Source organism: Triturus cristatus, chromosome 6, assembly GCF_964204655.1.
Source record: "Triturus cristatus chromosome 6, aTriCri1.1, whole genome shotgun sequence".
Classification (NCBI taxonomy): domain Eukaryota; kingdom Metazoa; phylum Chordata; class Amphibia; order Caudata; family Salamandridae; genus Triturus; species Triturus cristatus.
In genome coordinates, this window is record NC_140589.1 from 1,141,859,927 (window position 1) to 1,141,875,063 (window position 15,137).

General features: G+C 48.4%; 1 protein-coding gene across 1 annotated transcript in view; it reads left to right on the forward strand.

The window, feature by feature from the left end:
• The window catches only part of APMAP (adipocyte plasma membrane associated protein), a 386,605-nt gene that overhangs the window by 185,858 nt on the left and 185,610 nt on the right, over window positions 1-15,137 (forward strand). The window contains exon 5 of the mRNA XM_085612063.1: window positions 11,428-11,544. Within this exon, the coding sequence (XP_085468189.1) occupies window positions 11,428-11,544 (117 nt within the window). The remainder of the gene's footprint in view (window positions 1-11,427; window positions 11,545-15,137) is intronic.

The following is a 15,137-nucleotide window of genomic DNA, read 5'->3' on the forward strand; positions in this document are numbered from 1 at the left end:
CAGATAGTGCGCTGGAGCGTTTTAAGGACTCCCGGGCTACGACCATGTCCTTAGGTCTCTCCACTAAGTGCCAGGCCACGTCTGCTTTTCATTCCTTTCGTGGCCACGGAAGGGGCGCCCGACTCGTTCGTACAGCCAGAAGCCTGCGCAGAACCAACCTCTCCGCGGACGTGGTTCCTGCCGCGGCGGGTCAGGGGGCCAGCGTGTGGGTCTGTCCACCTCCGCCCCCGCAGCATCCGCCTCACAGCCATCCTAGTTCAAGCTTTGGGGCACACCCCACGCCAGTGGGCAGCAGGATTTGCCATCACCTTCCTCACTGGCGTTCAGTTACCTCGGACAGGTGGGTGCTGCAAATCATCTGAAGGGGCTACTCCTCCACTTCGAGTCTGCCCCTCCAGCCATGCCACCTCAGTTCCACCACATGTCGGGGGACCATTTTGCGCTTCTCCAGCAGGAAGTCACGGCCCTCTTGGCCAAGGGGGCCATCGAGCACGTTCCTGGGCCAGAAGTAGGACGTGGTTGTTATTTCCACTACTTTCTGGTCCCCAAGAAGGACAAAGGGGGCCTGGGCCCCATCTTAGACCTCCGGGACGTCAATCGCTTCCTCTGGAAGAAGAAGTTAAAGATGTTGACTCTAGCTCAGGTCTTGGCTGCCCTAGACCCTGGAGACTGGATGGTAGCGTTGGACTTGCAGGACGCATATTTTCATATCCCCGTCTTATCGGCCCACCGGCGTTACCTGCGGTTCACGATAGGCCACGAGCACTTTTAGTTTGCCGTCCTCCCCTTCGGCCTTACACGTGCCCCTCAGTTGTTCACGAAAGTGATGGTGGTGGTCGCAGCTCATCTGCGTAGATCAGGGGTTCCAGTCTTCCCCTATCTCGACGACTGGTTGTTGAAGGCGGGCTCGCCCCAGGCAGTCGTCTCCCACCTCCAGACTACGGCCGACCTCCTTCATTTGCTGGGGTTCTCCATCAACGTTCCGAAGTCGCACCCGAGTCCCTTTCAGAAGCTCCCCTTCATCGGAGCGGTTCTGGATTCGCCGCAGTTTCGGGTTTATCCTCCCGAGCAGCGAGTCCGGGAAATTCAGGCTATGATTGCGATCTTTCAGCCTCTATCCCGGGTTTCAGTCAGGATGACACTCCGGCTCCAGGGTCTCATGGTCTCCTGCATCCTGCTAGTGCAACGTGCCAGATGCCATATGCGGGCTCTGCAGTGGGACCTGAAGTTCCATTGGGCACAGCATCAGGGCATCCTGTCCGATCACGTCCAGATCTCGGTGGGCACTGCACGACAATTGCAGTGGTAGCTCACGAATCGCAATTGGGTCAATGGCAGATCCTCTCCCTTCCCCAACCGGAGCACACGGTAGTGACATATGTGTCCCTCCTGGGATGGGACGGCCACATGGGAGAGGCGGAGATCAGAGGCCTCTAGTCTCCGGCGGAGTCCCGGCTCCACATCAACATTCTGGAGATTTGGGCGATCCGACTTGCGCTGAAGGCATTCCTTCCCTCTGTCCGGGGAACTGTAGTGCAGGTGTTCACAGACAACACCACTGCCATGTGGTACTGCAACAAACAGGGTGGGGTGGGATCGTGGACCCTGTCAGGAGGTTCTCCCCCTCTGGACATGGCTGGAACATCAAGGCATTACCTTGGTGGTTCAACACCTGGCAGGTTCTCTGAACGCCAGGGCGGACAAACTCAGCCGCCAGTGCATGTTGGATCACGAATGGCGGCTGAACTCAGACATGGCACACGGTCTCTTTCTGCAGTGGGGAGAGCCTTGGTTAGATCTATTCACCACTGAAGAGAACGCGCAAGGTCATCAGTTATGCGCGTTGGAATTTCCAAGGCGGCACTCGCTCAGTGATGCTTTTCGTCACGAGTGGAGCTGCGGTCTGTTGTACGCCTTTCCGCCAAACCACTTCTGCCCAGAGTGCTGAAGAAGATTTGGCGCGACCGGGCCCAAGTCATCCTTGTGGCTCCGGATTGGGCACGAAGATACTGATATCCTGAGCTACTCAGCATGGTGATCGCTCCCCTGATCCGACTGCCTCTGTCACAGCAGCAAGGGATGGTCCTGCACCCGAACCTGTCCAGCCTCCACCTCCATGCATGGAGATTGAGTGGCGACAGTTGACAGTTTTCAACCTTCCTCCTGAAGTCTGTGATGTCAGGCATCCCTCCACTAAGACTGTGTACGCCTGCCAGTGGAACAAATTTGTGCATGGTGCACAGCGAAGGCTGTGGATCCCCTTTCTGCCCCTCTTTCCGAGGTTCTTCTGTTTCTTCTCTCTTTGGCCCAGCAGGGCTCTGCTCTGTGCACTATCAAGGGTTATCTTTCGGCCATTTCCGCCTTTCTAAGGCTTCCAGATCAGCCTTCCCTTTTTAAGTCCCCGGTTGTTAACCGCTTCCTGAAGGGCATTACACACACGTTTCCTCCCGTGCCTTTCATAATGCCTCAATGGGACTTGAATCTTGTCTTGACTTATCTGATGTGCGCTCCCTTTGATCCACTCCATAACTGTCCTTTACGTCTTCTCACTCTAAAGACGGCTTTCCTGGTAGCTATCACCTCTGCCAGGAGAGTGAGTGAGCTCCAGGCTCTGTCTTCTAAACCTCCTTTTCTCTCTGTTCATCCAGACAAGGTGGTTTTACGGACTCGTCCTTCTTATTTGACGAAGTTTGTCACGCCCTTCCACATCGGGCAGACCATCACTTTGCCTACCTTCTTTCCCCCTCCGTATCCTTCAAAAGAGGAAGAGAGCCTCCACCATCTGGACCCAAAACGTGCGCTCTCGTTTTAACTGAAACGCACACAACAGTTCCGGGTGGATGACCAACTTTTTGTTGGCTACGTGGGTGCCAAAAAAGGTTGGGCTGTGCACAAACGGACCATCTCTCGGTGGGTCGTTCTGTGCATCAAAGCATGTTACTCGTTGGCTAAGAAGGAGCCTCCTATGCGGCTGCATACCCATTCTACCCGGGCAACGACAGCCACTACTGCCTTGGGATGTGGCATCCCCTTGCAGGACATCTGTCAGGCAGCTACGTGGGCCTCGCTGCACACGTTTACCAAGCATTATTGCCTTGACAGTCAAGTCTGGAGAGACGGCTTCTTTGGCCGTTCTCTTCTCCGTGACTTTCTCGTGTGATCTTAGTTCGCAGAGCCTCCACCGGGGTTGGTATTGCTGGGGTATCGATCACTAACATGTCTCTTTCAGATGCACAAGTTACTACTTGGGTAACGATATATCTGTAAGAGACATTAGTTAGTGATAGATTCCTTACCGCCCCACCCATCCTCCCCGTTCTGCGAACTGATTATATATGGTTAAGGTCATCCCTTTCAGGGCCCTAGTTTCATGGTACCAGTGGTCAGTTTCTTGCATGGCTCTGCGTTCCTGGCGCGGAAAGTCGTGTACAGAACTGATGTCAGTGCACATGGGTTAAGCCTAAGCAGTCTCTGTGATGTCATCTCGGCGCCTACGACGCCAGTGACAGACACGGAGCCGCACGACGCCACCTTCCAACGCGCAGGGGTACTGCTGACAAACATTCCGGATCCAGTCTGACGCCTGGGGATATTCTAAGGTAAGGAATCTATCACTAACTAATGTCTCTTACAGATATATTGTTACACAAGTAGTAACATGTGCTTCACGAAGAATATCTGCTTGCAGCTGGTGGGATAAAATGTACTGCCTGCTACTGCACAGAAGAATTCTTGCCTACCTCACTAAGCAGTGGAGAGAGGTTTATGCAGCTCTGTCTTGTACTTTTGCACCATTTTTTTCTCCTTAGCTATTTGTGCTAGGCTCCTGCTAACCAAGAGAAGGGAGGAAAGTTTCATACACAGAACCCACATGTAAAATATCCCTCCTGCTGCTGGAGGATGGTGTCTGCCTTGAAGAATTCCAGTGGACCAGTTGTGACTTTTTGATTTTAATTGTGCTGTCAGCCCATCATTTATTGCGTGCGCTCTTCCTAGGGGTACGCTTTTGCTTCCTGAGTTTGTAGTTTGGCTCCTAGGAACTGAAACGACTGCGCTGGAACGAAGGAAGACCTTTCCATGTTGATCCACAGCCTGGAACAAATCCATGCAGCATTCTAGGGATTGCAGTGCGTCCTGGAACAATGCGCCTTTTATCTTTTATGAGCCAGTCTTCCAGATACGGATATATCTGTTGGCCTTGCTGTCTCAAGTGCGCCGCGACCGGCGCCATGCATTTCGTGAATACCCTTGACGCGTATCGGAGACCGAAGGGTAACACCTTGAATTGGTAGTGGCGCCCCGCCACCGCGAATTGTAGTTACTGTCTGTGTTTGATGTGAATCGGAATATGAAAATAGGCATCCAAGAGATCTAACGATGCCATGTAATCTCCTCTGTGAAACATTAGGAAAATCTCTTGTAGCGACAGCATACAAAACTACATTTTCTCGATATATGTGTTCAGGCCTCTGAGATCCATTACCTGCCTCCATTTGGTGGACTGTTTTTTTCTTATAAGGTAAAAATGCGAGTAGAATCCTTTCCCTCACTGTTGTGGTGGAACCTCCTCTATTGCCCCTTTCACAATGAGGGCTAAGATTTCTTCCTTGAGTGCTGAGAACAGGGTGTGGCCTTGGTCTATAATATCCAACACTCATCTGTCCAATGGTATCGATAGCCACTGATGATAATAGTGAGAGAGGTAATGGATCCGATTGGGGCGTGACGAGGTGGACGACGCCTGGATATCGTCACTGTCTCCTATTGGAGTCCTGTGCCTTTCCTCTCGCGGCAGGCATTCTTCTAGACTGCTGTTGATAAGAGGTGTTAGAGGAGCGAAACTGCTGAGTGTTAAGAGAATTGACGGTACCCCTTTTGGTAATAAGGTTGGTACCTGTTGGAACTGGCCTCTTGATCCTCTTCCACAAAAAGCCTGAAATCTTCCTTGTTGGAGGGAACCTAAGGCTGTTGCGGTGTCTGTGTCCGCTTTTATTCCTTGCAACGCATCATCGATATATCTTCCGAAAAGGTTTTCCCCATCAAAGGTCATGTCCACGATCTTTGTCTGGACTTCGGGCCTGAAAGATGTAGCCTTCAGCCACCCTTGTCTTCGAAGTGTCTTCGAAGTGCTACAGCTCCAGCCATCTGTCTGAATCCTATCGATATGTCCATAGCTATGTCAATGAGCTCAGAAGCTGCCCTAGCTCTGTCTTGCAGGATCATTGCTGCCTCTTCTTTTTTGTCGTCAGGAAGGTGAGAGAAAAGCGGAGCAATGTCCGAACACATCTGACGGTTATATCGGCTGACAAGTGCCAATGCATTCGTTGCCTTGATAGAAGCTGCTGCCAGCACTGCAAAGCGCTTCCCTGCGCCATCCATCTTTTTGCCCTTCTTGTCCGGAGGAGCTGACAACGTAGAGGCCGGGTTTTTGGAGAGTCTCTGCGCCGCCTGCAAAACTACTGATTCAGATCATGGATGACCGATCAGGCACGCTGGTGATGTTTCGGGGGCACGATACTTTTTCTCAATCCTAGGAACTGAGGCTGGATTTTTCATAATCTTCAGCCCCTCTTCCCAGATGTGGTTGATTATTAGTATTGTCCTTATAGATTTTCTTGAAGTTTCCTTAAAGTCATAGAGGAAACACTCATTTTCTCTTAGAAGCTTTCTCCATTAAGTCATGGAAGCCACCGATGTCTTCCGGCGGTGAGTTTGCCGGAGATGGCGATGTTAATGGTGAAGGGATAACCTATTGATCCCATTCATCGACTGCTGTGTCGTCTTGCAGTAATTCCCCTTCCTCTGGCTGCTCCTCCTGCTCACTTTCCACGAAGACCTCCCTAATCATTATTACTTTAGGGGTACGCACTTTCTTCACCAGAGGTGGAGTTTGAATCACCAGAGTCTGAACCACTGGCTGTGGTACACTTGTGGTGTTGGAAGCAGGGACAATTGCATCTGGGAAACGGCGATAGTGGTCTTTAATCATATGCTTTAAGTCGGACACTAAAGAGATAGGCATGGATAGTGCGTCTTCTCTGACATTATCATCCTCTTCATCGTCGTAATTGTAAGCTTGCTGGAACAACTCATACCTTCTGAAGCCTTGTACTGGGCGATCTTTAAACGACAGTTTTTCCTGACCTTCCTGGCATTCCTCCTCATCTGTCTCCTGGCTTTCAATTTGGAGTTGCAACGAACTATAAGCCACACCGAATGGACCTTCATCTTCTGACTCCAGTAAATCCAGGAGTTTGTATGGGAGAAGCGGTGAGATCTTGGTCCATGAGGTGAATTCCGCTGTTTTCTTGTCAGTCGACGAGCCCGTCGATGGAGGAAGTCTCTTCATTGAGATGGTCGATCTTTTCATCGGCGACGACGGTGGCATTAGAATGGGCGTCAACGAGGTTTGTCCTGTCGACGTTGTCGTCCATGGTCCCCGTCGTCCATGGTCCCGCCGTCGACGATGTCGTCATCGTAGATGTCGACGATGCAGTCATCATCGAGATGGTCGTCGAGGTCGTCGATGCCTTCTTCAGCGTCGTGACAGAAGATACTCCGGTCTTCGTCGACGGGAGCGACGATGGAGCCTTCGTCTCTGAAGGCTTTTTGAGAGGTGTATGAGGCAAAGAAGAGGACGATGATTCCTTGACTTTAGATTTTTAGTTTTGTTTCTTCACCTCAGCTTTTTCCTCAGACAACTCCCCCTTATGTTTTTTAGAGGAGTGCCCTTTAGAACCTTCATCAGACTCCGAGCTTGAGGTGGTCTTCTTTTTCTGAAGCCATAATAACAGGCGAGCTTCTCTGTCTTCGAGGGTTTTAGCCGAGAAGGTGCGACAGTGTTTGCACTTCTTGGGGACGGGCCTAGGGTAAAGGCAGTACAAGCATTCTTTGTGAGGGTCCTCATAACATAATCTGGCCTTCCCACATGGTTTGCAAGGTCTGAACAGCCTCTTCTTTGAGCTGTCAGACATGGTGAAGAAATAAAGGAAAAACAGTACCTCAATCCAAAGCTGTAGAAAGGTCAAAAGTTCACCAAGTAACCCAAAACTGAGCAAAGCTCAGGGAGACTCCTTCTCACACGACGGCGGTTGGAAATCTGAGGGGTTGGTGGCTCTGCTGGGGAGTGTGATCTCAGGGCTGGCAGCTGATTGGCTGGCATTTGGACCACATAATAATGATGATAGGCTACCATACTCTATACTTCCTTATGGGTTTCCATGCAGTTTTTTCTTTTACTGCTATTGTTATTCATTTACCATGAGACTCCCAACTTGACGACTGGGAAGATACAAGCATGTGAATCTATGAAAGATATTGTAGGAAGGTGGATATCTGACTATGGTTACCCCCAAATTTTTGCCTAGTGTCTAGCTGGTTTTTCGACTTAGTTGGCCTGAGATCCTGCCATTCAGGATCTCAGCCTGGCTGTTCTCTCTTTAAAATGGACTCCATGTACCCTAGGTACATACCCAATTGGTTGGATCACCCTGTGAGCCCCTGTACCAGTGTACACTAGGTACCCAGGGCATTGGTGTATCTAAGGCCTGCCAGGGGCTGAAGCATGTATTATGCCACCCCAGGCTTGGCCTAACAAATTTGACACAACTGGCTGATCACTCAGCTGGGGTAAGTTGGTATAACCACCTCTTACTTAGGTGTAGTATACCTATACCTAACCTTAAATGGGACACATGTTAACCTATAAGTCACTCCTATGGCAGGCCTTAACAATCCTGAAGGCAGAGTGCTTGGTTCCATGTGAGATGGTGCTCTGGCATGAGCTAAGCCTGTCTGCAGTGGTCGGAACCATTTCCTTCTACTGTTTCCAGATATCGTCATACTATAAACTCTTAAGTGCATTACGAACCTCGCTGTAAAATGCTATCTTTGGTTTGGCTTTATCAAAACATGTCGAGTAAGGTGTCATACGAATTGGAATACTAACCCCTCGCCAATTCTGGCGACGGGGTTAGCATTCCACCCTTCTAGAGGGACACGACATGTACAGTACCTGAAACCCGGGTAAAATCAGACATAGCCTCAGCTCCACAAAATGGATGCTGCCACCACAGACACAAGTCTGCCCTCCTGCTGCTGGGAGTCCTTCCAGCTTGGGAGGTGTGGACAAAGGGTTTCCTGCCAGGGGAGGTGCGTGCACCACCCCAGACAGGATTTTGTGTATTGGTCAGGTAGGGCTTGAAAGAAACCAGACATGCCTGAGGCTCACAAGGAGCCTCGGTGCATATGCCAGTTCAATCCGGTCCTGGGACACCAGTCCCGGGCCTGGGGCGAGCTGGACAAAGGATTGGGGGTGTAACCACCCCCCTTCCTGGTCCCACCCTTAGGGAGGGACCTAGCAGGTAGTCCGGCCCCTAGAATCCGCTTAAAGGTAGGAGCTGTGTCCTAAGACTTCAGACATCCTGGAATCAACTTAACTACAAGAAGAAGACGGGAACTTCGACGCTCTGCCGCACAGAAGACTGAAGCCAATCTCCCCTGTGGTCAGGGAGTGACCACCTTGCTAACGCAAGCACCATCCAGCGAATCAACGTCTGCTTTGCCGCCGCCTCCCGCCGGAGCCCGAGCCCAGAGACTGACAAGACCTGGACCTCTAGACCTCTCGCCGCCCGATCCACAGTCCCTGAAAAGCAGGAACCCGTGGAGGCACCGAGACACGTGGAGCCAGCCATCTTGAAAAGACCACGACAAGCTGCAAGCGCAACAACCGAGGCTCCCTCCAAGTTGTGCTTTGGGATCTGAGAAGCCCAACACCCGAGCAGCATCTGCACCAAAGGTGAGCCCTCCAGCATCTCCACGATCTGCGTGGGGCCCTTCTGCATTTTGCCACTCGACGCGCCTAACCGGTTGCTGGCCCGCTGGCTAGTGGCCATCTTGGCGACGAACTTCAAGAACTACACCGCTGGTCTGGTTGCTCCAGACTGGCCCTTGCTCCCCTCCAAAGGAGCAATCCCTCTGACCTTGCTGGTCAGAACCATCAGCTTATTTCGTTTTCCACAACAGTTGCTTTTGCCAAGGCTTGTTTGCTTCGATCAAGTCGCCGACACCGCCGACAGCGAGAGCCTGCGTGGGACAGCTCGTGAACCGACTCCTGGACGTCGTCGACCTTCAGGGACCACGTGGCTGCAGAGACAAGCTGCACCTTTCCTCCTGTTTGCACCCGACATCGCCTGGTACCCACCTGGTGCCACGCTGGTCACTGGCTAGTGACTGTGAACACTGTCCCCTCTGCTTACAGGTCTTCTACAACTCCGATCCACTCTTGGATCCACCGCATCTCTTCCGGACCGACCGCCTGCAGCATCTTTGACTACAGACTCCATTGAACAGATAGAAGAAACCCGACGCACTTCGAGACCTATGCACCCGCTTCCTGTGGGTGAGGTAAAGCTGGCACTCCGGTGCCCAAGTGTAGAGTATCATCTCTAGTGTCTGTGTTTCCAATCTTGAGTTCATAGTCCATCCGGAAGATCCTTTTTGCAGTAACTTTGTAACTTTTACGCACCCATTGAAAACCTATGGGAGCTCGCGTGTGACTATTTGATCTGCACACGCAACCCGTGGACCTCCTGGTCACTAACTAAAGTTAGCTCCTTGTAGGCCCAGCGATTCTAGAGGCCCTAGGCCTTTTCCCTTTTCTGTTCGTGGTACTTATACCACTATTTTAGTATATGGTTTGAGCGGCCACCAGGGCCTATCCATATAAAGTGCAACTTCTGTGTATTCTAACGTATTCTTGTTTAACGATTTGTGCTCCTGTGCTCATAAAGAGTCTAGGGGTTACTTTGAGAAATAAATCCATATATATTTTGAATATATATCTGTGTGGTGTCCTTTCATTGGTATAAAAGGGGGTTACATTTGGTAAAACAGCCTGCTTAACACGTTTCACGAGTTTAGCCTCAAAGACTGCTTAGCCTACGCTACCACTAGGGCAGCTAGTCCGAAAAGGTTGACTTACAACCACACCATAAGGGTTGCTTGGCATGGTACAAGGTGGTCACTTTAACTAGTGAACATCATATACCAGGCCAACTTCTCACAGATATCAATACTGGAGAACCATAGTGTACAGGTAAGTAACTATTTTTTTCTCTAACATGTCCTTCTGAAACTTCACTCCATTGCTCAGATGGCACAAAGAAGGTCGAGAGCAGTGGAGGTAGCTGCCTGCCTTGAAGAATTCCCATGGACCAGCCTAACCTGCAAAATGTTCCTGTGAACTTGAAACCAGAAGTAAAGCAACAACTCTGACACTGTCTGCACATTTCCTCTGTTGTCCCCGGTGGAGATTAGTGCTGAAATCATGTTGTCTGTCTGTTCGGATGCCATGTTGTTCAGCTACATATGAGATTTGGGAGAATGCTGCCATTTTGATTATTTCTCCGGAGAAAAGTCAATTTGAAATTGGGCTTTTGTTCTCTGGGTTGGCCCTATCAAATCCGTGTTTCTAAAGAGTTAGAAATCCATCAAGGATTGCCTTGTGTAGATAGTGCTGCATTGTCACATACCCAAATTTCTATGATGAAAAGGAGTTCTGGTTAATGGTCATGTAGTAGGTTGCATATGTGGTTTTTATTCCTTCTTAATGATGTCACACTAATTACAATGCATGACATTTGCTTGTTGTTTTGATTGTGGGAGGTACTATGTCAGATTTGTTGTCCAATATTGATGCTTGTTGAATGTGGACTTGCTGCTGCCTATATGGCAGCTATTACGGGTTGTGCAGGTCAGGAAGGGCCAGTTTTTTCAGGAGCAAATCTGCTAGTCCGCCCCTCTGGCCTGATGATGGAATGTTTTAATGTGTCCCTGTTATTGGTGTAGTGTGATGGAATACTTCTTAGAGTCTTTGGAGGTTGGTCTTTGGTAGGTTCTCCTGGCCGTCATTTTTTTTCTCTGTTTTGGGTAGCTATTTTGGGATGTAGAGAAGTTTCAGACTTTCTTTTCTGTTTCTTTCGTGGGCCTTAAGGTGTTGATAGGATTATTGGTTGGTCCCGGGGTTCTCAGTTTCAATCTCAGGCTGGTGTGGCATCGAAGGTCCGAAGCAAGGACTAGCTGAATCATCATTGTGTGTCTCCAGTGCACCTAGGAGACAATTTAATGGGTTTGGACCTGTCCGAGATCTACAAGGATCAAGTATGTTCTTGTCAGATTGGTTGACGGCACAAATAAAATGTATGGCTTGCTTTGAATTGCATTTTCTGTACCCAGAAGCTCTGTTTCTATTTTTAAGAGACCAAATGCCATTGTAATTTTTACAACTGAAATAGCACTAAGAAATCAATTTAATTTTCATCCAGATCATATTGATGAGTTCAGCTGGACTTTAATTCAAGTATGTAGAAATTATCAGTAGATTAATTTTTACATATGTTTTAAATACATCCCTGTTTTGTCACCCAGGAACACGAGAATTTGAACATACCTGTGGAAGGCCCCTGGGCATCAGAGTTGGTCCAAATGGTACCCTTTTTGTTGCGGATGCTTACCAGGGAATATTTGAAGTCAATCCAGTAACAGGTAATGTTCAACCCTACTTCTTAATTTAAGATTTTCAATCTCTGAGCATTTAGAATACAAGTGTACATGGTTAGCTGCACTAGCAAGTAAATCAAGAGGAGATAAACATTTGGAAAGTGTTTTTGTTAAATTGAAATCCAAGGTTATTCCGATGAATAGTCATAATTCCTATATTAAGTTATTCTCACATTAGCATGTATGCCATTTCTTGGAATGCATTTATATATGGACCAGTAAGAAATATCCATATTCTCTATCACTCCATTTTGGACTCTTCCCAGATTTGTATTTCCCATAGGAGTTCTAGTGAGGTTTAAATATTTTTTTTAAACCCTTCAATCAAGGTGTTGGGCCAGACCATGATATTTTCTATGATGTATTATGACCTATTACAACTCTTATGTTCTAGGCCAGTGCTTCTCAGAAAGGTAGTTGCCCTCCTTGGATCGAAACACTTTCATTGTTTTTGTTCATCAACCCTGTGGCTAAAAGAAATCTGTTAAAAAGCATTAATCATGGCTGTGGTTAGAAACTTTGATATATGTAATTCAACTGTTAGCAAAGGAGACATCCTCTTCTAATGCAGCTCTTGCCAAGTAAACCTACGCATTGCTATCAACAACTGATCAAATAAGGTTAATTATACCTTTTTTTCATAGAAGAGTCAAATGTTGTTCAACAGTCATAAGGGAGCTTTATTCTAACCTCGAATAGTTAGTGTACCTTGCTATGTATTGGGCAAAATCTTAACTTACAATTGAATATTACCCTCATTTTTGAATTAAAAAATACTGAAAAATATATGTTCCAGGCATATGAGCTGTAGATCGTATACTTGTGCATAGATCGCCATCTGGTGTTGGGCTCGGATGTTTGCACTTTGTTTTTGTCTTGGAAGAAGTCTTTGCAGTCACGAGGTAGGTGACTCCTCAGGACGATAGTGCACATGGGCATGGACTCCATCTCGAGATTGTTTTTTGTCGCCATCGACACGAAATTAATACCCCTCGACAGTTTTGTTTCGATCACGGTTTTCCCCTGAGACGCGCATCATTGCAATCCAACAACTTCGATCGGTAGATTCGACGCGGGCCGCAAGGCCAACCCGCGCCGACCACGCCAGCAGTCTATGAAACGGACTCCATTTAAAAATTGCCCCAGGTGTAGTGCTAAATTTCCACACACAGATCTACACGAGGTTTGTAATCTGTGCCTATACCCGGAGCACGAAGAAAGTAGCTACAAGGCCTGTCGATCATTCCGATTGAAGAAAACAATTTGTGACCATCGGGCTCGACATCATGAGATGAGACGTGGCACTAGCCCGGTGCCGTACATCTTCGGAGAACAGTCTGAGTCTCATCAGCACAGCGCCAAACAAGAGGAAGAAATCTCAGTGTCTGAAGCCGATGACTCAGACATGGAGAAAGACTCTCACATCACTCAAGGTCAACGAACTGTGAGTAACAAACCCCAAGTCATCGAAAAACCCATGAAGGCTCCGGTACTACCTTCGCCCTTGGGACTAGGGAAATACCAAAAACATGGTTCAGATGCCCCACCCTCCGGCCCGGCTATGAAACCGAAAGACAAAGCCTCTGGCTCGGGATTGAGCCGTCCCAATGGTACCGAAACACCATCTCGGGCACCAAAAACCAAATCTAAGCATGGATCCGATGCTTCGATACCGGAAAGGCTCTGACCCGAAATCTCATAAACCAAGAATTTCAGATCCGGCAATAACTTAGCCCAAATCTTCGGAGCTGAAACCAAAAGATAAGGCTTCGGATCAAAAATCTAAAGACAAAACTTTGGAACCGAAAGACAAGCCTTTACACAAACCTTCGAAGCATAAACAACTTGCACCAAAGGATTCGGAACCGAAAAAACGGACCACTCCTCTTAAGGCTTCAGAGACTATCCATAAAATAACCTCTGAAACAACTAAAGAAAAGGAAAAACCAGCTACAGAACTTCCTTTACAAGAACCAATGGATCTCAAGCAAAAGAAACTGCATATTGATCCAACAACTGGACATCTTGTAGCCACCCTTCCTAAGAAATGGACACGGGACATTTCAGAGGAATACCATATATCTCTCAAAAAGAGCAAGGACATGGGTACTAACCCCTCTCCCCCTTACATACCTCCCTCTCCTCCACCTATTAATCCCAACTTAATAATATCTCCATATAACTCACCACCACCTAATTTCTCCCCTGAACCACAGGAGGATAATGACTGGGATGACGATAGGGATGGGGATGAGGACAGAGGGGGGGATGGGGATAATGACAATCACACCATACCACCAGACCCATGGGACGAATATGATAAAGACCCAGACTGTAGTAATGATCCGGACCTATATCCCTCCAGATCATCACCATCTGATGATAATTTTGGATTCGCACAACTTATCAATAGGGCTACTCTATATCATGGAGTGGAATTACACACTGACCCACTAGAAGAGGATTTCCTCATGTAAACATTCGCTCCAGCCCAAAAATCTACGAATACATTGCCAGTGCTAAAAGGCATCCTAAAGCACACTAATGAAGTATTCAAGGACCCAGTTAGAGCACAAATACTTACCCCAAGAGGTGATAAAAAATATAAGGCTGCTCCTACTGACCCAGTTTATATTAAGGGTCAAGTGCCCCTGGACTCCCTTGTTATATCTAATGCCCGCAAGCGAGCCAATTCACAAGCCACAGGCTACGCACCGCCTCCTGATAAGGAGTCATAGCTTATAGATGCTTAAGGCAAATGAATTGCGTCACAGGCCGCTAATAGTTGGCTTATTGCCAATGCGCAAGCCCTTCTAGCACGCTATGACAGAGCACACTATGACTAACTAGAAAAGCTAATACAGCATTTACCAGATCAATGCAAGGGTAAAGCCAACGACCTCATTCAAGAGGGTAAATTAATTACAAACACCTCTATAAAATGTGCACTAGATGCCGCTGACCCAGCATCCCGGGGCATTAACACCAGCATCATGCTTCGCCGCCATGCTTGGCTTCGAATCTCCGGATTCAAGCAAGAGGTACAGTCAGCTATACTGAACCAGCCCTTTGGCCAACAACATCTTTTTGGACCAAATGTAGATTCTTCTTTAGAAAAAATGACAAATCTATGGGTGCCCTACAGCTACCCTCTAGCGGAGGCTCCTTTCGTCGCTCCTTTTATAGGGGTGGCTCCAAAACAATGTCATCAGAGAATACCTCCTCTACTTACAAAAAACAAAATCAACCTTCCTCCTCCCGAGGATACTGTCGAGGAGTATATAGAGGAAACATCAATAGGGGGAGAGGCAAAAATAATTCCCCCCGCTCTTCCCCTGCAACCAAGCAGTGACTTCCCCCCCCCCCCCCCCCGCTACCCCCGACCATTCCTCTCCGGTCAGGGGACACCTTTCACAGTTCCTACCGGTCTGGAATTCCATTACAACAGACAAGTGGGTAGGACAAATTTACCAGTATGGTTATTGCCTGGAACTCAAAGGTACTCCACCAGACATTCCTCCCAGAGAACGCCCAATGTCCTCAGAACATCTCACACTTCTCAAACAAGAGGTTCTTTC